Here is a 27,146-nt window from a genome sequence, read left to right on the forward strand (position 1 = left end):
TCTATACTTTTCAGGTCTGGATTTTCCATTTGTTTTCTTGTCCTTGTGGTTAGGTTCCCTTTCTTTGCTCAGATTCCCCCATTTGTTCATTAATTTGGGTCATATTTTCTATTTAGGTCTTTGGCGGACATATTTATAACAGCTGCTTTAAGGTCCTTGTCTGCTAATTCCAGTATCTAGATGACCTTGGAGCTGGTTTCAATTGACTTCCTCTTCTCCAGACCGGAAGTCACGGCTTTCCCGTGTCTTTGTAATTCCAGTGGTTTTTTTATGGTATAGTGAACATTGTGGATGACATGTCCTTTCCAGATTCTGTAACTGCTATCTGTGGGCCAGTGTGATGCATTCCATGCCACAATTATTGAGAACCATTTGACTGGGCTTTAATTTCATAATGTTGCATGCGAAGGACCTGGATTAGTTGACGACTGCATCATTCTTTGCAGCCTTAAGGTTTCTGGTTAGTAGGAATAAGTTTTTGTTTATCTCATGGAAAGCTTTTAGTATGATTGAGACTATCAACAAATACTGATATCACAGCTACTGAATAAAGCATGGGCTCTGTCTTCAAAAACTTTAAAAGATAGCTAGGGAAGCTAGGATGTGTCCAGAAGTGAATTTTAAAATGTGGTAGACCTTACTAAAATAGCTAAACATGAAAAGGATTGACAATACTAATGTTGGTGATGAGGTGGAACACGGAAACTCTCGTGTTTTATCAGTTACGTTTTTCTGTGTAACAAATCACTCCAAAATGAGTGGCTTAAAGAAACAACAACTCAATTAGCTCAAAATCTCACAGTTCTGAAGATTAGCTCAGCAAGGTGGTCATTGGGTTTTTGCTATGCTCCGTCATGGGTCCGCAGTTAGCTGCTGGTCAGAGAGGGTGCTCTGCTCCGAAGGGTCAATTGGCTATTGACTGGGCGACGTGTCTCTGATCATCCAGCATGCTAACTTGAGCTTATTCACACAGTAACTGGGCAGGGGCCTGGGAAAGTGGACACGCGGAAGGCTTCCGAAGGCCCTGGCCTGGAGCGTCTCATACAATTTCTTAATAGTTGTATTAGTCAAAGCCAAAACAAGTCACAAGGTCAGCCCACATTTGAAGGATGGAGAAATATGCTTTGTGTTTTTGATGGGAGGAGATACAAAGTCTCAGTGTATACAAGGAAAAGAATTGTAGCTCTTCTTGCAAGATGACATATATTTATTACTTGTGGGGATGTAAATTGGTACTGATGCTTTTTTTTTTTTTTTTTTAGTGTTTATTTATTTTTCAGAGAGAGACATACAGAGTGTGAGCAGGAGAAGGGCAGAGAGAGAGGGAGACACAGAATTCGAAGCAGGCTCCAGGCTCCGAGCTGTTAGCACAGAGCCCAACGCGGGGCTCAAACTCACCAAGGGTGAGATCGTGACCTGAGCTGAAGTCGGATCTCAACCGACTGAGCCCTCCAGGTGCCCCGGTACTGAGGCTTTTGAAGACTATTAGCTGTACCTAGTAAAGCTATCAATTCCACTTCTGATATACACTCAAGACAAATTAGTGCTTATGTCCACCAAATACATGGGAAAAAAATGTTCTCAGTCCATTTTTATTCATAATAGCCAAAACCAGGAAGCAATGTAAATGTTCATCAATAGAAAAATGGAGAAATAAATTATGGAATATTCATACAATGGAATACCATATGGAAAAGAAATAACAAATGACCGCACAGGCAACCATTTGTTGAATAAAAAGAACCAGACACAAAAGGAGACATACTGTATTATTGTATGATTAGATTTAGTTGAGGTTCGAAATTGGGCAAAACTATCTGTGACCATCGAAGTCAGTACAGTGGTTTCCTTGGTCTGGGCGGGGGGTAGTGGAGGGTTTTTAATGTTTATTTATTTATTTTGAGAGAGAGAGAGAGAGAGAGAAGGAGAGCACAAGCAGGGGAGGGGCAGAGAGAGAGGGAGAGAATCCCAAGGAGGCTCTGCACTGTCAGCACAGGGCCCAGCCCGGGGCTTGAACTCATGAATGTGAGATCATGACCTGAGCCGAAATCGAGAGTTGGACATTTCACTGACTGAGCCAACCAGGCGCCCCAGTAATGCTCTATATCTTGATGTGAGTGATGGTCGTGTGTGAGTGTTAGTGTATGTGTGTGTGTGTGGGGGGGTGTATGTGATATTTGTCAGGGTCTGTCTGTAAGATTTATGCATTCAATTTACTGTAAGTTATACCTCAATTTAAAACAATTTTTTAAAGGGTGGTGGCGATGACAAATACATGTGATTGGAGTGGAGAGCAGGGAGGGGCACTGGGGCCCGGCACGTCCAGAGGTCGTTTGGGGCCCTGGGGAACTACACTTGAAGGAACCAGGAGGTAGCAGGCTTTGGGGACTGGCAGAGAGAAGGGCAACCACTCCCACCTGACTCGGCTACCCTCACGCTCTGCGTCCACTCTACCTGCCAATCTTGCCAACCCTCTTGACTCCAACCTTCCGACCTTCTAGAATGAGAAAATTAAAAAACGACAGTGACTTGAACAGATACACGCCAAACTGCTCAAAAAAGTATCAAAACACGTACAACCCAAGCTGAGGAAGAGCCGGTGGCATAACTGTTTTTCTGTTTCGACACACCCTTAAAAGTTGGACACACCAACCCTATCATCCCTGCAGAAGTTTTTAGTATCGTGTCGGGGGTAGCGTGCTGGGGGAACGGTAAAGTCCTCAGCAAACACAGATGGATAGCTGCACGCTATCGATGCCCAGCTTGACTCTGGAATGTAGACCGGAAACAACCAACAGTTGGAATCTTGGAGGGAAAGGCCCCGTCATTCTGGGAATTTGGACTTCCTCACTGATTCTCTGTGAGGCTACACTCTCTGGCTCCTGCCACACTCAGTCTTGCTCATTCCAAATATTTGGAGTATTCCTCTTGATTGTGTCCGGGGCTCTTAGAAACATGAGTTGTAACTTAGAGCCCTTCCTTTCAGAAACCCAGAAGAAACCCCCTCACACTTGTTAGCCAAGGGCTGGGTGAACCCTCAGGCCCTATTGCCTAAGAGCTGGATCCGTGTGGGATTGATTCTGGCCCAGGCAAACGACCTAGGCAGTCAGAACAAATGCAGCTGACTGGTTGGTTCTTTGGGACTTCAATAAAAGCCAGAAGGGTGGGGGTGGGGGGCGGCGCCTGGGTGACTCAGTCAGTTGAGTGTCTGACTTTGGCTCAAGTCATGATCTTGCGGTCTGTGAGTTCGAGCCCCGCGCTGGGCTCTGTGCTGACAGCTCAGAGCCTGGAGCCTGCTTCGGATTCTGTGTCTCCCCCTCTCTCTGCCCCTACCCTGCTCTCTCTCTCTCCCTCCCTCTCAAAAACAAATAAACATTAAAAAACAAGCAAACAAAAGCTGGAAGGTGTACTCAATTGGACAAGAGGGCTCTTTGGGTGCAATTAATTGGCTCTGTGTGCATGAGAGAGGCTACGAGTTCAAGGGCTGCCATCACTCAATTCCTGCCCTCAGATACTAAATCTGAACCAGTGACTTGCTGATTGCTCAACAGCACCAAGAACCGCCCTAATGTACGTCAAGGGCACCGCCAGCCTTTCATTTGGGTTTTATTAGTTTTTTAAGCAGGAAAGCAAACAGCGAGTGGCCTTCCTAGCCCCTGTTCGGCATCTTGTCTTCCAAGGGGCCCAGGTATCCCTCTTCCCGTTCTCACCCAGAGGGGCGAGCCAGAGCCGCGCTGGAAACCCGGTTTCCTGCCTTGTGGCTCTGTTTGTCTTGGACTTTTATCAAGGAGGAGCAGGGCGGAAAGTTCTACGTGCGGGCGGAGATGTCAAGCACAGCCCCCTGGCCTTTCTCCCAGCTAAACGGCTCCGATAAGTAAGTGGGCAGGCCTTGAGCCCCGAGACCCACAGACACACTTGGATGACTTTACAGAAATCAGTCGGCCAGTCTTTCCGAGGGCTCTGACTAGCTCCGGATGCGCCCCCTCCCAGCACCGCGGACATGGCCAACCAGACCAACGCCTCCACCCTGTACGACAGCTACGAATACTACTTGGACTACGTGGACCTCATTCCCGTGGATGAGAGGAAGCTGAAAGCCAACAAATGTGAGTCCTCGACTGGGGGAGCCAGCCAGGCAGAGGCTGGGGGTTGGCCCGAAAGACTTTCTCTGGCCACTTCCTTCTCCCAACAGATGTCACAGATGAGCCCAAACACGACCCTAACCCTAACCCTCAGAGATATAAGTAAACGGGAGCAGAATCTTATCTGTCATCTTCTGTAAGAGGTTTGGAACTAACCTCCTAAGAAACTAGGATGATTTGGGAGCAGAATATGCTTTTATTTTTTTAATTTTTTATTTTTAATGTTTACTTAGTTTTGACAGAGAGAGAGAGAGAGAGAGACAGTGAGAGCAGGAGAGAAGGAGAGAGAGGGAGGAAGACACAGAATGCCCAAGCAGGCTCCAGGCTCTGAGCTGTCAGCCCAGAGCCCGATGCGGGGCTCGAACCCATGAACCGTGATCACGACCTGAGCTGAAGTTGGATACTTAACCAACTGAGCCACCCAGGTGCCCCTAGAATATGTTTTCTTTTTTTTTTTTTTAAGTTTATTTATTTACTTTGAGAGAGAGACAGAGCACAAGCAGGGAGGGGCAGAGAAAGAGAAAGAGAGAGAGAATCCCAAGCAGACTCCATCTGTGATGTTCGCTCAGAGCCTGACTTGGGGCTCAGTCTCACAAACCGTGAGATCGTGACCTGAGCCAAAATCAAGAGTCTGATGCTTAACCAAGTGAGCCACCCAGGCACCCCAGAATATGCTTTTAAGACGGACTTTTTTTTTTGTTAGAGTGTGATTTGCCTGGGTTCCTGTAAGCTAGGTGAAATTTTTTCAAATTGCAGATTTCGCATTTTCTCTCACTCTATGCAGATTTGGGGGAGGTTACTGTGTCCACCCCTAAGATATATGATTTACTGGTTTCCATGAAAACACCAATTGATTGGGGCGCCCGGGTGGCTCAGTCAGTTAAGCGACTGACTTCTGCTCAGGTCGTGATCTCGCAGTTCGTCAGTTCAAGCCCTGTGTCGGGCTCTGTGCGGACAGCTCGGAGCCTGGAGCCTGCTTCCAATTCTGTGTCTCCCTCTCTCTCTGCCCCTCCCCTGCTCGCGCTCTCTCTGTCTCTCAAAAATAAATAAACGTTAAAAAATTTTTTAAATACCAAGTGATTTTACTCTTCATGGTCTCAGTAAGGACCACCAGAGCAAACCAACATGCTTTTTTTGCTCCTCTCTCTCCCAGTCTCTATCCCTTGGGTAAGTTGGTGCTTTGTGAACAATCTTCTCTGATTATTCCAGCTACTCGGTCAAGATAACAAGTTAGCTGAGGGAATGAGTATGAAAAAGCAAACCAAACCAAAAAAAGTCTCAGGGCTCTGCCATCCTGAAGTCTCGGGCTCCTTGGCTATTTCTTTATTTTATTTTTACTTTTATTTTTGAGACAGAGAGAGACAGGGCATGAGCAGGGGAGGGGCAGAGAGAGAGGGAGACCTAGAATCAGAAGCAGGCTCCGGGCTCTGAGCTGTCAGCACAGAGCTGTCAGGGCTCTAACTCACGGACTATGAGATCATGACCCGAGCCGAAGTCGGACGCCTAGCCCCTCCTTGGCTATTTCATGCCCTATGATCACATAATCTGTCAAGAAGTAAGTGCAGTCACTAGAAGGAACAGGATGCTTTTCCTATGAAAAGCACGATCACTTGTTCACGCATCAGCTCAAAACTGAAATCCATTTGGATGTTATCGGTAATAAAAGGTAGCAGATCCCCGGCAGAGCCCTTGGAGAAAGTTGTCTAGAATGTCTTGTTAGGAAGTGTACCTGTTTCCACTTTCATTTACAGCTTCCAGGAGTCCGGGTACCCATCCACGTTTGCTGCGTCCCCAGCCTGGTAGCAAAGCTTTTGCGGGGGACGATAGGTTTGGTGTGTGTTTCCTGATGCGGGGTATATACTCACGAATCAAAAAGCAGAATTTTGCACAGACAGCTCACAGTAACAGGGAGAAAGTGGCAGGGTTGAAATAGAAGCCCACTGATATGTATGGTCAGAAGTTCAGACCTTCAGGATACATATTGGTCTGGACAAAATGTAAATCTGTATTCGGGAAGGTTGTTTTTAAATTAACACGAATTAGGGGTGCTGGGGTGGCTCAGTCAGTTAGGCGTCAGACTCTTGATTTAGGCTCTGGTCATGATCTCAGTGGTTTGTGAGATCGAGCCCCTCAACTCTGCACTGGGCCTGGAGCCTGGAGAGATTCTCTCTCTCTCCCTCTCTGCTCCTCCCCCACTCCTTAGGATGTGCACGCACACGTGTGCTCTCTTTCTGTCTCTCAAAAAAAATTTTTAACCTGAATTAAATAAAATGCTGTTAGCTTCAGACACCCCCATCCTTTTGTACACCAGACATCCCGCCTGGTCACCACCTGGGCTCCAAAGCTCTCTCCCCTGCTCTGAGTGGGAGCCCTCTTTGCTTATTCAAAGTCTTCGAACCTACAGTCTCAACCTCCTGCCCTGTGTAATTACCCATGAACAACGTCCATTTCTGGAGAAAGTGGTTGATGTTCTCTAAACTGTGTGTGAGGTTTTAAAAGAAATACTTTTTCTTGGGGCGCCTGGGTGGCGCAGTCGGTTAAGCGTCCGACTTCAGCCAGGTCACGATCTCGCGGTCCGTGAGTTCGAGCCCCGCGTCGGGCTCTGGGCTGATGGCTCAGAGCCTGGAGCCTGTTTCCGATTCTGTGTCTCCCTCTCTCTCTGCCCTTCCCCCGTTCATGCTCTGTCTCTCTCTGTCCCAAAAATAAATAAACGTTGAAAAAAAAATTAAAAAAAAAAAAAAAAAAAGAAATACTTTTTCTTGCACACATGAGCTAGAGATAAAAAGTTCATAGCCTGCTGGGCATACAAATGAGGAAACTCCTTCCCGGGGCGCCTGGGTGGCTCAGTCAGTTGAGCGTCCGACTTTGGCTCAGGTCATGATCTCACGGTTTGTGAATTCAAGCCCCCCATTGGGCTCCTTGCTGACAGTGCAGAGCCTGCCTGGGATACTCTCTCTCTTCCTCTCTCTCTCTCTCTGCCCCTCCCTCACTTGTTCTCTACCTCTCTCTCTCTCTCTCAAAATAATAAATAAATAAACTTTAAAAAAAGCAACGCCTTCCCAAACTCCCAAATGCAATATAGACCATCTCAGTGAGGAAACTGTCCCGGGGGAGGCCAGTCATTGGGTCCCCCAGACAGCCTAGATGTCAGGAGTCTTTGACACCCACGGAGAGAGGTACTCTCTGGCTTCCTTGATTTCTGTTTGTATCTCAGTCTTCATGTGTTCTCTGAATTTAATCTCCACCTTCTCTGGAAAAGGAGTTTGAGGCTAGACAAAAATACTCTCCCAGGGTGTTTCTGTCCCAGATGGGTAGTTGTCTAGCTTGTGTTTGGGGACCGGCCGGGAGGCAGTGACACACGGATCAGAGGCCGGGCGCGTGGAGCCCTGCGCCACCTGGCAGGAGTTCACATCTGAGCTCTGCCACTTTCTAGCTCTGTGACTTGGGGCAAACAAGTTACTAAGGCCAGGCCAGATTCAAGAGGAGGGAATTAGAACCTATCTTGCAGTGAGAAAAGTGTTGAAAACTCAAAGCAGCCTTCCACCCACCACAAACAAGAAAAAGTATGGCAGGCGGCAAAATAAAACAGGAAGGGTAGCCAGGGAGAGGTGGGGCCCTAAGAGGAATCAGGCGGTTGGTAAAGGCCCCCCAAGGATGTCCTGTGAGCAGGTGAGAGACCAAGCCCTGAAGCCGTCTCTGGGAGGAGCCTTCCAGGCCACAGGAACTCCGAAGACAAAGGCTCTGAGGCAGGGGGATATCTGGTGTGTTCCAGGAACGAAAAGCGATGGCAGTGACTATTCCCTTGTATTTTGGAAACTACCTGGGAAATACCCTTTTTGCCCCTTGAAACGGAAGCCATTTTCTTATTTCATAAGTCAACACAACCCATCAATCAACAAGAAAAAAAAAAAAACAATAGAAATATGGGCAAATGATACGAGAGCACAGTTAACAGAAGAGGAAACTCAAAGGGCCGAGGAACGTGAGAAAACGCTCACCTTCACAAGTACTCAGGGGGCGCCCTGGGGAGGACGCTGAGGTTCCATTTCACACTCACTCAATGCGCAAACATGGAAACACTGATACTCAGTGTGTCGGGGTAGGAAGTGGAGAAATTTGTATTGCCACACGTGGATGATGACCTTAACATTTTAATATCCTTTTTTTTTTTTTTTTTTTTTTAACGCTTATTTATTTTTGAGACAGAGAGAGACAGAGCATGAACGGGGGAGGGTCAGAGAGAGAGGGAGACACAGAATCCGAAACAGGCTCCAGGCTCTGAGCTGTCAGCACAGAGCCCAACGCGGGGCTCAAACTCACGGACCGCGAGATCGTGACCTGAGCCGAAGTCGGACGCTCAACCGACTGAGCCACCCAGGCGCCCCTTTTAATATCCTTTTTTAAAAAAAGGATCTGGAGGAAATACTCTGTGTATTTCTATGAATTTGGAACATTTTATAATTCAAACTTTTCAAGAACGTTTATCTATTCTGAGAGAAAGAGAGAGGGCACGTGTGCCTGGGAGGGGGAGGGGCGGAGAGAGAGAGAGAGAGAGAGAGAGAGGCAGAGAGAGAATCCCCAGCAGGCTCCGCGCTGTCAGTGCAGAGCCCGACGAGGGACTCCATCCCGTGACCATGAGATCGTGACCTGAGCTGAGATCAAGAATCGGATGCTTAACTGACCGAGTCACCCAGGTGCCCCTCGAATTTCTAAAATGTAAGTCGTAAAGGTTAATATGCTCATCGTAAAAGACTCAGACAGTAAATTACTGCACTTTACCATTCAGAAAAAAAAAAATCAGCATTAGCATTTTGGTGCCTGGCCGCCTTAGGATTTTTCTGTGTCTTCAAAACACAAAATGTGCCTGCACGCACATATACACACATGCCGTCCGTGATAACAACTGAGGGGAAACTGAGACCTGCCTTGAGTGACCTCTCTCCTCCCCGGGCCTGTGACTACCAGGCAGAGCCCAGCGGGCGGCAAGGGGCCACCCTCTCCAATGGATGGACGAGCGCGGCTGGGAAGGACAAGGACCCTGAGCCTGCTGGGGAGGCTGGGGACAACAACCCCACGCTCTGGGCAGTTTGGCAGGATTTTAAACATTTCGCTCATGTTGACAAGGACCCTCTTTTTTATATTATTACTAATTGAGGGAAAACGTGCACAACACAAAAGTGACCATTTAAGCCATTTTAAGGGCACAGTTTGGCAGCAGTTAAGTGCCTTCACATCATGCCACCACCCATCTCCGGAACTTTTTCCGTCTTCCCCAAACTGAACTCAGTACCCGTTACACACCAGCTCCCCCTTCCCCCCCCCCCCCCCCCCCCCCACCGCCTCCGATAACCACCTTCCTGCTCTCTGTCCCTATGAATCTGACTGTTCTGACCATCTGCCACGGACTGAGTCCGGGGTCCCACCCCACCAAACTCACGTGAAACGTGAATCCCCAGTGGGATAACATTTGGAGGCGGGGCCTTTGGGAGGTGATGAGGGTTAGACCAAGTCATCAAGCCGGGGGCCCACCGTGGAATTCGTACCTTTTTGAGAAGAAACAAGAGTGCTTGTCCTCTCTCCCTCGTTCACGTGAGGACATAAGCAGGAAGCGAGCTCTCGCCTGGAATGGAACCCACCAACACCCTGATCTTGGACTTCCGGCCCCTAGAACCGTGAGAGAATAAATGCCCGTGATTTAAACCACCCAGTGTATGTGATTTGTTACAGCAGCCTGAACGGAGGAAGACAGTACGTCACCGAAGGGGAATCATACGCCGTTTGCCCTTTTCGCCGTGTGGCTCATTTCACGGAGTCTTCACTCTGACAAGGACCCTCTTGGGAGCCAGGCCCCTTGGCCAGTTTACAGAGCTATCTGTGGCAGAAAGAAATGTACGGCAGGTAGCTAAGACTACAAAAACAACCCGGAGGTTGATAGTCTCCTGACACCAGAGATGTAAACTCCCACGGCATGGCGATCGTATCAGTCAGCGTTCTCCAGAAAAACAGAACCAATAGGAGGTACGTCGATGCGGATAAGAGGAGGCTGGTTATAGGGACTGGCTCATGCGGTTAGGGAGGCTGACGAGTCCCACCATCTGCCTCCTGGAAGCCCGGGAACCCAGGAAAGCCGGTGGTGATTGAGAACTACAGGAGCTGATGGTTCGAGTCCTGGAGTCCAAAGGCCCAAGAACGAGTGTCCAGAGGCAGGAGAAAATAGACGGCCCAGTGCAAGGAGACAGCGCAAGAATTTGCCCTTCCTTTGCCTTTTTGGTCCATTCGAGCCCCCAACGGCTCGGCCGATGCCCACCCACACTGGTGAGGGCAGATCTCCTTACTCAGCCTACCGAATCGATGCTAATCTTTTCTAGAAACACCCTCACGGACACATCCAAAAATCGCGTCTTACCAGCCGCCTGGGCATCCCTTCGCCTAGTCAAGCTGACGCATGAAATTAACCATCACGGAGCGTAAACCAAGAGGGTCACCAGATGAGGACTGGGAGTGCGTGGTGTGGAGTCACAACAGTCGCCACAGCGGGACGTGGCAGAGACCTGGTCACAGGGGTGATGGATGTGCACAGGTGAACCGGCCCGGGAGTCCCGCGCGGGGTGTCCACTCGTTACTTGGTCAAAATGCCGTCACGTGTCCCCACGGCCCCTCAGCGGAGCCTGGGGGTACTTCTCCTCCTCCAGCTTCTTTCCACCGGCTTCCTCATCCGTGTCTGAAACACACACGGATCTGCATTCCCGCTGCCCTCTTGGACCATCGGCCAAAGGTCCCTCTCTCTCACCTCCGGCTGCCAAACTTCTCAAACTCGTGAGCGCTTTCCCCTTCTCTGGTTCCCGGCATCCACCATCATCCGAAACAGCTGCTTCGGAAAAGTCACCCTGCTCACTCGCCTCCTTCCTCCCCCTGGTTTCTGTGTCTCTCCAGCTCCACTGTCATCTCTCTCAACCTCTTTCCTTCTTTCCCTAGTTTCACTCTCCTTAGGGTGACCAAGCCCCTAGGTTGGCACAGGACTGTCACATGGATGCATCTTGGGGAACTGAAGCACATCGGATGGTCATCTTAACTCCCCTCTTCTCCCTCCAGTCCCACAGACAGGAACAATGCCGCCACTACCCCCAGATCATAGGGAAATCAGAAAAAGGCTCCTACTCTGGGGACACAGTTAATCACACCTATCCAGGTGGAATTCCTTGAGCAGTGCACAACCTGTGCAACTCTCCATGGTGTTACTGTGTAGGAGGGACTCCAGGCACAACCATGTGCCCATTGCACTGTTCCCTGCCCCTGCCCTCTCAGATAAGTCTAAGCTCCCCATTTTGTCTTAGTAGTCCTCTGAAACTCGGTGCTGTCCATTCTGTGTTTCATTCATCTCAACTAGCCCCACTTCCACACCATACTAGAAACACACCATTCCTGACCCACCTTCTTGCTTTTGCTCGCGATTAATTCAACAACCAAATTTTGCAACTATCCGTGACAGGCCAGGCGTTGCACCGAGAGTTGGAGGCACAATGCAAAAAGACCAAATCCCCGTCCTTGATATTTTACGAGAATGATTTTATTTTGTGGCCACTATTATCTGTTTTATGGTGGTGTATTTCCAAGTAGGTTACGGACATCAGGGCATCCCTCCACCGGATTTAGGAAAATCGTAACAGGAAAGAACGTAACACGATACCCAGACATTTCAATAATTATGTCTTAGTGTCCCCCAACAGTCTACCTCCATCGTCCCACATTTCCCTAAAAGGTGCTTATAAGCTACTTTGTCTGTTCCATGTTGATGTACTGGATCTGGTGACATCTCTTTGGTCTATCTTGGTCTAGAACTTTTTGTAGAAGACACTGACTCGAGGGAGGAATCAAGCAGGTCGCTCTTTCCATCCTCGACTGTTTAGTGAGGTGGCCGCTACTGATCATGAATATGCTGCTATTTGATGGACGGTGTTGTGCTGGAGAATGTGCAGAAGTGGCCAGCAGAGCACAGAGAAGGACACCCTTGGGGAGAAGTAAGACGTAAGGAAGGCTTCACAGGGAAGGTGGGCTGAGCTGAGTCAGAAGACCCAGGGGGACTCTGCCCGTCTGATTCACAGGGGCCGGTCCGGCGGGGCGGGGTTGGGGGTGGGGGCAGAATGGTCACACTCCTGCTTAGGCCAGAGGTGCTTTGGGGAAGAGTGAGTGATGGAGGATGTGCTCCGGACCACGTGGGGGTCGGGTTCTTGCAGGTCAGTCTCAGAAGATTCCTGGGAGCTGTGGGGAGTCATTCAAAACCGTAAGCAGAGGGGTGCCTGGGTGGCTCAGTTGCTTAAGTGCTGACTCTTGATTTCTGCTCAGGTCGTTGATCTCACGGTCCATGAGTTTGAGCCCCATGAAGGGCTCTATGCTGACAGCGTGGAGCCCTGCTTGGGATCCTCTCTCTCCCTCTCTCTGCCCCTCCCCTGCTCTCTCTCTCTCTCTCTCAAAATAAATAAACACTAACAAAAAATTAATAAAATTGTAAGCAGAGAAGAGACAAGGTCCAATTTGCTGGCTAAAAATATCCCTCTGGCGAATATATAAATTGGAGGTTTGGGTGGGAGGCAGGTGATACATAGGCAGGTGAAACAGCCATATGCTGGGAAAGGTCTGGAAGCATAACATTGGAAAGATCTCTACCCTTAGGAGGTGACAGTCTAGGAAGGAGGGGCCTGCCTAAATAAATGAGCGTGCTATGGTATCCCAGACATGAGAATAAAAGTATGTGGGGGTCCCGGGGCCCAGAGGAGCCAAGTGATTTGCTCAAGGTCACCTAGTAAAATATTTGCAGAGCTGGGACTTAAATTCCAGGCTCTGATCCCTTAGGACTCGTCCCAGGACACTTGACACGATTAGTGGGCAGATTCCCACCAGACTGTTCCAGCAGAGCAGGAACCCTTCCCTGTCTTGCTCCCCACCCCCAGCTCCCAGACAGTGCCTGGCACATCTCAGGCACACGAGAAGTCTCTGCAGAATGAACAGATCAACTGCTGTGAGGCACGCAGCTCTTGTACATACTGGTCATTTTCATGATGCGTACCTGTGTCAGTTATCACTTTACTGTAATTCCGTGATCAACGATGGAATTCCTTAAGACTGAGCCGGGAGTGAAGCTTTCGCAGGAGGGGGCCCTGGCAGGGGTGCAGCAGGACGGCCGTGCTGGGGCTGGGAGGTCGGCAGTGAGGGTGTGAGGACGCGCAGGGCCAACAGCCCCGGTCACTGGCCCAGCACGTGGTCCCGCTGAGATCCTGCAGCCTCGCGGTGGCAAGAACCTCTCAGCAGCCATCTTGACGGAAAAACCAACGCCCCGGGGCAATCTGGGGCCGGTGGGTCGGGGGGGAGAGTTGCAAGCCCAGATGGGGGGGACCCCACTACGGTTGTTGGTCATCTGGGTTGTCTATGGTTCATCCAGCAGCTCCAAACCAGTTAGGCCTGGCTAAAACAGCCAACATCTCTGCTATCCGGTTACCAAACCACATCCCCAGGGAGGTCTGAACCTCTCTCAAGTATGTCCTTCCTTGGGGTTATGGGCTGGACTGGGTCCCCCCGCCTCCCCCACCAAATTCCTATGTTGAAGTCCTAACCTCCCGTACTTAAGAATGTGACTGTAGGGGCGCCTGGCTGGCTCAGTTGGTTAAGCGTCCAACATCGGCTCAGGTCATGATCTCACGGTTCATGGATTTGGCCCTGTGTCGGGCTCTGTGCTGACAGCTCAGAATCTGAAGCCTGCTTCCGATTCTGTGTCTCCCTCTCTCTGCCCCTCCCCTGCTCATGATTCATCTCTCTCTCTCAAACATAAATAAACATTAAACATTTTTTTAAAAGAATGTGACTCTATTTGGAGATGGGGCCTTTAAAGTGAGAAAATAAGTTTCTGTTCCTTAAGCCACTGTCTTAGTCTGTCTGTTCAGGCTAATATAACAAAACACCTCAGACCGGGTGGCCTATAAACCAGAAACATCTATTTCTCATGGTTCCGCAGGCTGGGACGTCCAACACGAAGGCACCAGCATGGTCGCATTGGGGTGAGGGGCCCCTTCCTGGTTCATAGCTGGCATCTTCTTGCCGGGTCCTCACATGATGGAAGGGGTGAGGCAATCTGTCCGGAGCCTTCTTTATACAGGCACTAACCTCATTCATGGGGGCTCCGCCCTTATGACTCAAGCACCTCCCAGAGGCCCCACCATCAAATACCATCCCCTGGGGCATGAAGATTTGACGTAGGAGTTTAAGGGAACACAAGCATTCTGACCATAGCACAGCCTGAGCAAACGCACCTGGGTCCCCCCTCCCTCCCTCCTCAGCCCCAGCACACCTTGTAGAGTCGCCTCATATCTTACACTCTTTAATCCTTCTGAGTAATTTTTCATATTAGACTTCCCGTTTCACCTGCTGTGTGATTTCTACCTCCTGACTGGGCCTGGCCTGTCACAATGTCCTTCCAGTCGCAATGTCTTTTTTCTCCCGCATCTGCGTAAACGCACCCATCACGCTGCGGCACGGAAAGAGCAAGTTCATGGCGTGCAGTCAGAATGCTGCTCTCATCTTTCTCTGACCACTCGTGCAAACCTACTTAGTGGTGCTGGCTCTTTCCCTGGAGTAGGTCTCATGCTCACTCTTTTTTGTTGTTGTTTTGTTTTTCTGTTTTGTTTTGTTTTGTTTAATTTTTGAGAAAGAGAGACAGAGACAGAGCTTGAGTGGGGGAGGGGCAGAGAGAGAGGGAGACACAGAATCCGAAGCAGGCTCCAGGCTCCGAGCTTTCGGCACAGAGCCCGACGCGGGGCTTGAACTCAGGAACCGTGAGATCGTGACCTGAGCGGAAGTCGGACGCTTAACCGACTGAGCGCCCCTTACTCTCAAATTTTAAAAAATGTGTCTATCAGGGCACCTGGGTGGCTCGCTTGGTTGACTTCCGCTCAGGCCAGGATCTCGGGGTTCGTGAGTTCCAGCCCAGCATCGGGCTCTCTGCTGTCAGTGCAGGGCTGCTTCAGATCCCCCGTCCCCCTCTCTCTGCCCCTCCCCAGCTCGTTGTCATTCTCGCTCTCTCTCAAAACGAATTAACAAACTTAAACCAAAAAATGTCTACCGGCCAGTCTAGTTACCCGAGCAAATCTCTAAGCCGATGAAATCAGTTTCAAAAATACTTAAAACCAAACCGCCTTCAAACTTCATTCAAAGCGAGAACTTCCTCTTTCCCTGGCTTGGGGGCAGGAGCGCTTCCTCCTTCTTTCCTCAGCAAGCTCCTCTTCCCCAGCCACCTGCCCCATCCTGTGTGGCGACACATCTTCGCTGGAGCGTCAGGGATGGCGTGGGGTGAGAGGCAGAAAGGACGAGGGGGTTTGCCAGGGAGGCGGCTCGGATTCTGATTCGGACGGCAGCCGCTCAGCACAACAGACACACCCGCACAGGCGGCCCTGGAGGGCGAGGAGGACATCGATGTGCGTCAGCCGTGTCCACAAAGGGGGGCCCGCTACTTGGCTCGGGGACTCTGCTCCTGTCGATTTCGCCGCCCCTCCTCATACCAGCCTGTGTGACGGGTGTCCTTTGTGCATTCCCCGGGATGACGGTCACCAGCCCCATGACCTGAGGGTGGGGAAGCGAGTCTCCTCTGTAGCCGTCGTTACTTTTTGGCCGAACTCTTGCACTGGCCTCCCCACTGGCCTCCCCGCCCTCCAGCTTGACTGGCACTGATCCAGGCGGGGGCGTCCTTGATGCAAGCTGGCTCCTTCTCTCCTTTGCAAGAGATCTCCCACCACAGGCAGTGCTCTCTCTTGCTGGCCTCGTAGGACGATCCTCGGGACCCTGTGCTCTGAGGCCAACTTCCGCCTGGACCCGCTCTGTGAGAGGCCCGACTCCCCTTCAGGCTGTGCTCATGCACGTGACCCTTTGGGCCAGCTCTGGGCTGGCACTCAGCGCGCACCCTCCCCTGAGGCCCTCGGGGACACAGCTTTGCCCCTCAACGGCCGGAGGCTGGCTCCTTCCACTCTGCTGACACTGATGGCCCAGTCTCTTGCTTTTAAGATGTTCTCGAGCACACATCATCAGACTCCAGTCCACTGTGTCCCACTAACTGCAAAGGACACGTGCAGAGTGCCCTTGAGCGGCCTCTTCGCGGTTCCACTGGAGGGCAGGGCACCGGCTGCCCTCCTAGACAGAGTGAGGGCTGTGGGGGACCATCTACCATCTCTAAAGGAAATCCCTTGGAGGTAAGCAAACCCAAACCAGATTTCAAGTAGTCAATGCCTATTTTAGTCTACTCAGGCAGCTATAACAAAGTATCATAGACTGCGGAGCTTCAACAGATATTCATTTCTCACCGTGCTGGAGGCTGGGAGTCCAAGGTCAAGGTGGCAGAAAAGTCAGTGTCTGGTGAGGACGTCCTTTCTTGCTGTTGGGCTCACATGGCCTTTCCTTGGTGCATGTGAATGGAGAGGGGCTGGGGGAGAGGAGGAGGAGGAAATGGGAGAGAGAGAGGGAGAGATAGAGAGAGAGGAGGGAGAGAGTGGGGGAGGGAGGGGGGAAGTGGGAGGGGGTGAGAGTGGGGGAAGAGGGAGAGACAGAGAGGAAAAGAGAGAGAGAAAGAGGGAGGAAGAGGGAGAGAGAGATTCTTCCTTTTATTATAAGGACACTAATCCCACCATGGTGTCCCACCCTCATGATCTCCTCTAAACCTAATCACCTGTCAAAGGCCTCACCTCCGACTACCACCGGTCTGGAGATCAGGGCTTCCGCATCGGGAGGTGGGGGGACACATTCGATCCATAGCACGGCCTTTCTACAGAGTCCACTGTGAACATCCCGTCTCCCCTGTAGATTTCAGGGAGGATCTGGCTGTGTCTGCTCTTTTATACTTTGCCCTTATTGACTTCACAATATGTTGTTTTCCTGTGTTGTGAAATACTCTCTCACAAAGTTTTGTAAATAACTGCACGACGTTCTAAAAATGTGCGGTTTTGAACACGGAGAGTGGTCCCAGGATTTTGCTATTACAAGCAGTGGACTTGGGAAGAAAAAAAACTTCTTCCCCTGTTGTGTGTCCACGGTATTTGAATTCAAAGAAGTTCACTTAAAAAAAAAAATCCCCAAAATGCAAAAGTAGAAATCTCCATCACCCGCACGCTGTGCTGCTGCTATGATGATGTCACTCTTGTGATCTGTAATGGTCAGCAGAAGGCGGTGTCAGGGTGTCTCAGGGAGGCTCTGTTGACCTGGCTTTGAAGGTGGGGCAAGGTAAGCGTGAGTCTAGGTGAGGAAGGACAGAGGTCACACCGCAGAGAGCAGGCGAGCCTCTTTGCTGACAAATGCACCTTTCTCTCCTCGCCAGTTCCTCTGGGCTGGATCTCCAACCCAGTCAAACAGATCAGAAAGCTTCACTTGTGCAGAGGTTCACATCAAAGACAGAAAGATGCTGGGACTGGAGCCAGGAGCCAGGGATGCTTTAAGGTGAGACCAAGGCAAAGCTTCTGGAAGATCGCCTGGGGCAGCCGCTTGAACCGTGGAAGGCTGAGTTTCACTCCTGTGCCAAGTAGGGAAGGAGGCGACACAGGAGGGAAAATACCTAATAAGCAGGAGGGATTTTAAGACTTTTGTGTTCATGGCCATATACTGGAGTTTATTCCATCATGGATGGACAGATCATTGGAAATACCTAGGGATATGGATATATATATATATATATATATATATATATATATATATATATATATGGCGAATTCAGCGCTAACTTGAGGAATCTGGGTTCCTCTTTCCCAGGGTTAGCTTGAAATCTGGTGTGATTTTGTTACAGGGACTTCACAAGGATTTTCACCCTTGTGATTTTACAGATGTGACTTCTGTTTCGGGGAAAGGTTAAGAATCTCTCCAATGCTGTCAGAAAGGTGGGGCATGCAAATCTGTTTCCTGGGCCTCTGCTTGAATTAATTATATGTTTGCTTTTCTATCTGGCCCCTTTTCAGAGGCTAAGCTTAGGAGAAAACCAGTCCCATATAGCAACCTCACAGCGACCACACACATTCTAATGCGATGAATCTCCAGATACCGCTCTAATGCTCCCTTGCACGGAGCAGCAAGATGGATTGATTTCCCTTGGGTAGGGTCTGGCTTTCACGCTGTGTTATTTACTTCTTGGGTCAATATGTCTTCTTCCTTTAATTATGGCTTAGGAAAAATTTGTCATAGCCTGTATGGACTTCCACTGATGCACCAGCTCTGGCACCTTCGATAATCAGGCAGTCTGTTCACTTGTTGCCCCGTCAGCTGGGAGAGGAAGAACAGAAACAGGCCACCAACCGATCTCTTGTGAACGCAAGGCAGAGAGCTCAGTGAAAAGACTGAGCAAACAATTTACATAGAACTCTCTTCTGGCATTCGGAGCAATCAATTTCATGTTACAACTTTCACCGAGACTTCTAAATCTTCTTCAAATGGTCAGTCCTATGGGGATGATATAAGCAGTGAAAGTGATTTTTAGGGGTGCCTGGGTGGCTTGGTCGATTAAGCGTCCGACTTCGGCTCAGGTCATGATCTCAGGGTTCGTGAGTTCAAGCCCCACAGTGGGTTCTGTGCTGACAGCTCCGAGCCTGGAGCCTGCTTCAGATCCTGTGTCTCCCTCTCCCTCTGCCCCTTCCCTGCGCACACTCTGTGTGTCTCTCTCTTTCAAAAATAAACATTAAACATTTTTTAAAAAGTGATTTTTAAACAGAGATATGAGATTGTTCTCGTAACGATTTTCCCATTAAGGTAGCCCCAACTGAAGGCGCTACACTTGAATGATACTATTATTGTTCAAAAACTGCTGGGACTCTTCTTTTGGAACTGACTTTGGTAGTGACAGTATATTCTATGGAACGTCCACAGTGAAACTATGTATATCTTTTGAGGGTGGATTTGCTTTTGGGAAACAGGAATCACCCATAAACTAATCAGGTGAATGGATCGAGCTGACTGATACCACCTGGGTGTTGAAAAGGAAATATGATTTTACAAAGTAGCAAAACTGGTGTGTGTGCGTGTGTGTGTGTGTGTGTGTGTGTGTGTGTGTGTCCTTGATGGTAATTCCAAAAGAATAATTTAGAAGTGTTTATGAAGGTTTGATAAATGTTTACAAATGTTTAATCAAGACATGTATTTTATTTTATTTTATTTTTTTAATGTTTATTATTGAGAGACAGAGAGACACAGAGCATGAGCAGGGCAGGGATAGAAAGAGGGGGAGACACAGAATCTGAAGTAGGCTCCAGGCTCTGAGCTGTCAGCACAGAGCCCGATGCGGGGCTTGAACTCACAAACCGCAAGATCATGACCTGAACTGAAGTCGGTTGCTCAACCCACTGAGTCACCCAGGTGCCCCAAGACATGTATTTTAGAAAAATTTATATGACTCTATGATAGAGAGAGGATGATTATTTTGAACGTCAGCATTCATTTGGATTTGTAAGTTTTGATACGCTCGTTTAAAAAGCTGGCTCCTTCTACTGATAAGGAAAACTGGTTACAATTAACGGAGTACCAGACAAAACAGAGGTTAATTTCTCTTTCACCTAAAAGTCTGCAGGACAGCGTGGTGGGTCTGGTCCATGAGATCCTCAGAAAGCAGCTTCCTTCCAGCTCATTGCTCTGCCATCCCCCGGACATGTCCCTCATCATCACATCCATGTTCTGGCCAGCAAAATGGAGTAAGGAAATGCAAAGGGATACAAGGTCATGAGAAATCTATTAGTCTCTGCAGGAGGACTCCTAGTAACTCCCTAGTAACTCCCTACTCACAGCTCATTGGCCAGAACCTTGTCACATGACCACATCTAGCTGAAAGGGCATCTGGGAAATGTAGTCTTTATCCCAGGCAGCGAAAGGTAGGGCTTCTAGGACTATGAAAGCACCTGAGAGCAGACATTAGGATTGACAACTAGCAGTCTATAAATCACAATTACGTTTACTGGTATCCACTTGATTTTAGTGGAGCTTGAATCACAGAGATATCACTTGCCACACTACCCTCTTAACAGAAATAATAATTTTAGTTCTATTTACCTATCATTTCAAAACCATTAAACAAGGAACTGTGCTATGTGCATTACATACACATGGTATATTATTTAATTCACCTAACAGTCTACATAACACACACTAACATCCCCCTTTAACAGATGAGAAGACAGATTTAGAGATGTAAAAATCCCAGCCTGCCTGAGACCCCATGGTTAGAAAATGGCCAAGTCAGATTTTGAATTCAAAACTACCCACTTCCAGAGCTCAGGCCCTTAACCCCATTGTTTTTCCAAAGAAGGGAAAGATCTTGGAGTTAATCTCTTACCAGGACTCTGGGACCCAAATGTTAGTAGTGTTTGAAGGAATGTTAAAGCGGAGGTTTAGCAGTTAACAAAATCTAACGAGACTGAGGTGCCTGCTATGAGTAGGAAGTACTTGGATCAGATTAAGCTGTCAGCTCCAAGGTGGGATGAGAAATTCCTCAGTGTGATGCCCCACCATGCCATCAGAGCCTCTTCTTGTCAGTTAATTGTGGATGCCTAAGTCCCCTCATTCTGCCAGTGTGGTGGAAGGAAGAAAGGAAGGAGAGAGGGAGGGAGAGAGAGAGAGAGAAAGAGAAAGAAAGAAAGAAAAAGAAAGAAAGAAAGAAAGAAAGAAAAGAAAGAAGAAAAGAAAAGAAGAAAGAAAGAAAGAACATCCCAAAAAGAACAGACAATAACCAAAAAATAAGACCAAAAGAAGAAAAAGCCCTAATACTGCGACGTCTTCCTGCGCACGTACTTCCGGGATAGGAAAAGGTCATCATTAGGGGGCCCAGTTTAGTGCGAAAGGAGGGAAAGAGAAGGGGAGGGGAAGGAAAGGGAAGGGAAGTTTTCCACGGCTGGACTAGTATTGTTGTCAAGCCAGCCTGGTGCTCCTTGTTGTAAAAACAAGCTCAGTGATGTTTAAACAATTCCAACACTGGGGAATGACAGCTCTTGCCCAGGAACAACATGTTCTGTCCGAGCACTAAGGCTGAACCTTCAGCAGGAAGAGGAACAAGAACTCTATTTTTTTGGCCACCCTTTTCAACAGGACCATAACGAAAGAGAATTTAGTACAGGAAGTGGCAAGTAGCTACTGATGGCCTTTTTGGTCTGAAAAAAATTCCAATTTCACTTCTCTGAAGATACTGTGCTCTGTGAAAGGTGTCGCTTCATTTTCTGCTCAGTATGTGGGGATAATGACCAAGGGCCAAGCAGACAAGTGTGAGCCCAGGAGAAGGGGAGGCGGGTGGGGGTGGGTCTCAGCTGCCAAACTTCAGAAGCTGTTTTCTTAGAGGCCCCGATGGCACTCATATAGGCGCTGAAGATCTCCAACCTTATGTTCTCTTTATGAAGGAGAAAGAGCAGTGGGGTCTGCCTAAATCTAAAACACCCCTGGGGTGGCTGGGTGGCTCAGTCGGTTGAGCATCCGACTCGGCTCAGGTCATGATCTTGCGGTTTGTGAGTTCGAGCCCCGCGTCGGGCTCTGTGCTGACAGCTCAGAGCCTGGAGCCTGCTTCGGATTCTGTGTCTCCTTCTCTCTCTGCCCATCCCCCGTTTGTGCTCTGTCTCTCAAAAATAAATACATAAATGTAAAAAAAATAATAATAATAAATAAAAAAATAAAACACCCTTACAGAATAAACCCCAAACTTCTGAAAGCATTTATACTGTCATACTTTGCAGTAGTTATAAGATAAATGTTGACTGGCCAGTGGGGCTGAAGCAGGTGTTAGAGAATAATGTGCGGTGAGCAGTCACGGAATGCTGAGAAACTCAGAGGCTCCTCCCAAAAGTCCTTCAGTTTAGGACAGACAGTAACAACCTCGCTCCTGAGTTCCCAGGAGCCCACACACCTCCTTAGCCTGGTCGGCGCTCAGGGGCACCACCGTCAGTTTCTCAGCTCAAGGACAGACAGGAGAGAGGATGCGGGAGCCTGGGGGTCTTTGCTGTCCTGGCCTTTCTGGAGCGTGAAGGCCAAGCTACTGATGCCTTGTTACAAGGCAGTGGGAGCTCGATTCCTTTGGCAAGTATGGCATCTTTTCCTTAGGACTGTTTTTTTGATGCTGTTAAGGTCCAAGATCAACAGGCCTTCAAGTTTCTCTTTCTACCTGTCTTGGGCCGTGGAGAGGACAGGGGACACCCCTTACTCCAGGTACCATTATTTACCCCTGGGGCCTCTACTTCCATATTCATGGAGGTGATGCACAAATCTCTAATACCCCCTTATTTGTTCGTTCATTCATTCATTCATTCAGTTTGTTCATTTCCTCATTTGTTTACCCATTGATAAACATCTTTTTGTTTAACAGAATACAACATGGAGCAAGCAGGTGTATCATCGGAAGTACTACTGGAGTTCAGAGGAGCGTGTTGGGGGAAGGGCGAGCAGGACAGAGGCGGCCGCTGATGTGGTTTGAAGCGTTGGGGTTCAGAGTCAACAGCCAGGAAAGAATTCTTTAGATGTCTTGGGTGCAAAAAGGGTGTTTTTTAATGTTTATTTATTTTGAGAGAGAGAGAGAGAGAGAGAGAGAGAGAGAGAGAGAAAGGTGTGAGTGGAGAAGGGGCAGAGAGAGAGAATCCCAAGCAGGCTCTGTGCTGTCAGCTCAGAGCCCATTGTGGGTTGCGATGCCACAAACTGAACCGTGAGATTATGACCTGAGACGAGATCCAGGGTCGGACGCTTAACCTACTGGGCCACCCATGTGCCCCACAAAAGGGTGGTTTTATTTGACCACGGGGCCAGGGCTTTGGGGCAGAAAGAGCTGCAGTGGGGTTGTGGCGAGTGACTGATTATACACCCTCAGGTTGGGAGGGCGTTAGGGATAACGTAAGTCTCTAAGGTATTTTGGAAACAAGGTTTTCAGGACCTTGAGGCGTTAGCTGTTGTTAGGAAAAGGTCATTACTGTTTAGTAGAAACTCAGTCCTGGGATCCTTCAGATGTATATCAGGGGGCCATAAGCTTGGAGTATGATTGCCAACATACATCTTGGGGGCGGGGGTTTCCAAAGGAATTTTTCTACGTGAAAGGACACTTACAGGATCCTGGGGGTCAGGATAATGTTAAGCGAAGGTTACCTTCTGCCCCTTAGCGAAGGGTCATCATCCAGGCAACTGAGTTCTGAGAGGAAGGTCAGTCTGTCTGCCTCAAGGACTTATCAATGGGCTGTAGGCAGTAAGCGAATTTAGCTTTTCTTTTGCCTTAGTTTCCCACATCAGCAGCGATTTCCAGCGTGCTAGCTTGGTCCCGTCTGAATCCTCATCAGCCCCTGGCAGAGCCTGGCTTGAGTGGGTGCTTTCCCCTGAAAGAAAGGGGCCAGGGAGGCCCGAGGAAAAATCTCTGCCTTGTCCGCCACAGGAGCACTGCAGCACCACAATCTGGACTCCGAAGGGGTCTCTGAAGCGGCCTCTAATGGAGCGGTCCCCACAGTCCCCTGCGGCCCTCACAGCAGAGGGGAGGTTGGCTGTCACATGAGTGGCCCACGGCCCCTGCTTCTCCCTCTGAGGGAGAAAGGGAAGGAGGGGAACAGCAGCAGCAGCTGAAAAAGCAAATCCACGGGGTGCCACCCACCTTCATTCACTGCTTTTCCCTCAACGGTCACCCTAACGGACCTTGAAGCTAGTTGCTCTGGGAAAAGGCCACTTCCCTGCCGGCCTGTTCCTTCCCAAGGTTCTTGTCAGTGGAAAAACCTTCCCGGTGGTCACTACTGAGAGGCCGGAAGACGAGAGAATGCCAACACTCAGGGGCCTATTTCCACGCTGCTCAGGGGCCCTCACGTCCCCTCGCCGTGGGCTTCTGGTGGTGTCACAGTGACGTTGAGATGCACTCTCCCTCCCACAGATCTGATTGTCATTGCCTTCTGGGTGAGCCTGGCATTTTTCGTCATGCTTCTCTTCCTCATCCTGCTCTACATGTCCTGGTCAGGGTCCTCGCAGGTGAGGTGAGTAAGGGTGGCGGGGGGGGGGGGGGGTGGCGCGTGTACAGGTAAGTCACGTGGCTAAACAGCGAGCGGCCGCACGTCCACGCAGCGGAATGTTATGTGGCCACAAAAAGGAATAAATCACCGATTCCTTCTGCAACACGCACGAACTTCAGAGTCACTGTCCTGAGGGATAGAAGCTAGACACAAAAGGGCCCGTATTGTATGACTGATTCCATTGCTATGAAACATCTAGAATATTCTAAAGCAGATTGTGTTGACGGTTGTATAACTCTGGGAATATACTGAGGATCTGTAGTTTTAGGTTTTAAATGGGTGAACTTTACTGTATGTATCTCAGTGAAGTTGTTAGAGAAAACAGAGCCTAAATGACCCCACACGCCAGTTAGGTCTTGCCAAACAACTCACCAGGAAAATGGGACCCAAACTTAGGCATCTATGACCACCATGTGCTATTGAATACCTACTATGTGCCTTAGGGGTTAAATTCGGTAAAATCTAGGAGCTCCAAGAATTAGCTAGTAATTAACCTAGCTCGTTACGCATTTTTTGAAAATGTTTATTTATATTTGAGAGCGAGCAAGGGAGTGAGCGGGGGAGGGGCAGAGAGAGGGACACAGAGGATCCAAAGCCAGCTCTGTGCTGACAGCAGGGAGCCCAACGTGCAGCTCGAACTCACGAACGGTGAGATCATGACCTGAGCTGAAATCGGACGCTCAACGGACTGAGCCGCACAGGCGACCCTAGCTCATTAGATGCTAATTCCTGTGCTAGACAACTGGCTTACCACATCTGATTTCCTCTTCTGGCTTAATCTGCCCCCACGGCTACTGCGGTCTAAAATGACTGTCCTAACAAGGGACCCTATAACAAGGGACTGCCTGTCTCTGCCTTAGCTGATGGGACCAGGGCTGCCCAAACTCCCCTGAAACGTGGGGCCAGGTAGCAGAGCGATCCCGGGTGAAGACTGGGGCCGGACACCATCAGGGGCCAGGCAGTCTTGGGGAGTGGAGACCGGGAGCCGGCACAGGATGCTGGCAGCAGGCAGATGAGCAGAGCTGCTCTGAGAGGAGGGGGCAGGCAGCGGGAAGGCCCTGAAAGACGAGAGGGCAGCCTCGCCACCTGGGGGCGTCCCGCCGCTGGCTCAGGGAGGACCTGCCCATCTGTGCACGCCCGGACTAGCTTCAAGGGGGCTCCGTCTCCCTCCTCTGCCCTGCCCTGCCCGGGGTGACTCACCAAGTCACTTCCGGTTCCCTTTGGTCACGGGGGGAGAGGCAGGGCCAGCTTCTGAGCAAATGCAGACCTCCGTCCTTTTCTTCCAGTTCCTACCACTCACGTGAAATTTGGGCAGATTTATAGCCCCAAGAGGTACCTGGGGGATAAATGAACGAAACGAGCTTTCTGAGGTGGCTCGTGGCCAGCCCTGTGCCAGGGACGGTTTGCAAGAGAAAGCTTCCCGGCCCAGTGGGCACACAGGCGGCCGAGGCTGAGGGGTCCCGGGTGTCTTCAGCGCTGCAATTTTACAGGGCAAATGGATGATGCTGTTCCCCGGAACCAGAGAAAGCACCCTCCAGACACTGTAACAGGCAGGGAGGGCTCAGGGGAGCCACCTGGGTCTTCAGTAAGATCTGGGAGACAGACGCAGGGTTGCTCCCTGAGGAGGTGCTCTTTCAAGCCTCAAAAAAAAAAGTCTGCCGGCATCATGTGAAAGGACGGCTCTGCTCCTTCAGGCCCCCTCTCTGAGCCTCCACATTCATGTCAGGACTGCAACTAGTTGAAACTAGTTCTCCGGCCACGCATCACCTCACGTCACCCTGATGACACCTAAGAGGCGATCACGGTCCCCCGTCACTGATGAGACGAAGGGCAGGCGGGACGGGGCGGGCCGGCTCACGTCAGGCGGCCGTGCCCACTGCCCCTGGCGCTCAGGAGAGGCATCCAGAGAGCAGATTCCTGGCTAAGATACAAGTTGGCTGGAGGCACAGGTACCTGAGCTCTACACTCAAACCTGTGGACGGACGGAAGGCCAGCCTGCCCGCTCCCCGTCGTGAACGGACACATGAGGGAGACGTGACCTCGGAGAGAACTAGTCGTCAACGTAGGGTCTGGGTCACTGTCAAGCACTGCCTGTCATCTTCCATTTCTGCACAGGGGTGACCTTTGTGAGCCAGGTGACCCACCCCCAGGGTCTGCTCCCCTGGCCGAGGTGCCCTTGCCCCGCGTGCCTTCTCTACGGGCTTTGGGCCGGCAGTGGGGTGTAACAGGAAAGCATCCAGTAAGTTCTCTCACCAGCTTTGATGCCTGCCTCCCATCTGCTCTGTCCACAGGAACAACGCCCAGCACCACCCAACACGCCCCTGGAGTCGCGGCCTCAACCTCCCGCTCTGCATCCGGAGGCACCCCACAGGCTCCCCCGGGCTCGGGCAAGGAGCCAGGCAGCAGAGCATCCCGCCCTGAGCGGCGGCTGCGGCCGGGAGCCCCTCCGCCCTGCCCCACCTGCCCCGCAGACCCACCCTGCTCTCTTCTGGGAGCCGGGTCTTGATGGGGACCCCCTACAGCAGCAGCTGACAACAGGGACGAGGAGGGGGGACCCCTCCCGGGAGACAGAACCTCTCAACTGTAGCCTGGATGCCAGCAAATGCCTGGTGAACTCAAACCAACCCGGACCCACAAGTGCCTTCGAAAAGCCTGTTTACGTGTAGCAGGAAGCGTGACTGGGTCAAGATACGCTATACGAGGGGGCACTGGCATGCATCATCCAAGGCCTGCAGCAGCCCAGCTAGCACGGGGAAGTAGCCCCAGATGTTGTGGATTTTTAGTGCATTTCACCAGCATACTTACTCCTTATGCACTTTGGGAAGGGCAAAAAAATAAAACACATATAAATTAAAAAAAAATTTGCTCGCTCATCTTCACTGGGCCACTTTTTAGCTTCAACTACTAACTGCCGTAGTATTTAGCAACCCTGAGTTCTAAGCTGATTGGAACCTTCTTCAGGGCACCCAGAGAGGGCCTGGGAAGTTCCTTC

At 50.1% G+C, this 27,146-nt stretch overlaps 1 protein-coding gene and 1 long non-coding RNA gene across 2 annotated transcripts; both read left to right on the top strand.

Moving 5' to 3' along the window:
* The first annotated feature begins 3,845 nt into the window (after positions 1–3,845).
* LOC115523226 (melanocortin 2 receptor accessory protein) lies at positions 3,846–27,015 on the top strand. The gene is given in 4 exon segments (XM_030328998.1): positions 3,846–4,106; positions 24,019–24,118; positions 26,446–26,513; positions 26,516–27,015. Coding segments are annotated over 4 exon segments (579 nt in total). The 5' UTR covers positions 3,846–4,000; the 3' UTR covers positions 26,821–27,015.
* On the top strand, positions 15,921–18,589 carry LOC115523227. Its single transcript, XR_003971672.1, has 3 exons — positions 15,921–16,372; positions 17,491–17,609; positions 18,329–18,589. It is a non-coding gene; the product is annotated as an uncharacterized LOC115523227 (long non-coding RNA).
* Positions 27,016–27,146: the final 131 nt, after the last annotated feature.

The sequence above is a fragment of the Lynx canadensis genome, chromosome C2 (genome assembly GCF_007474595.2).
Source record: "Lynx canadensis isolate LIC74 chromosome C2, mLynCan4.pri.v2, whole genome shotgun sequence".
Taxonomy (NCBI): Eukaryota; Metazoa; Chordata; class Mammalia; order Carnivora; family Felidae; genus Lynx; species Lynx canadensis.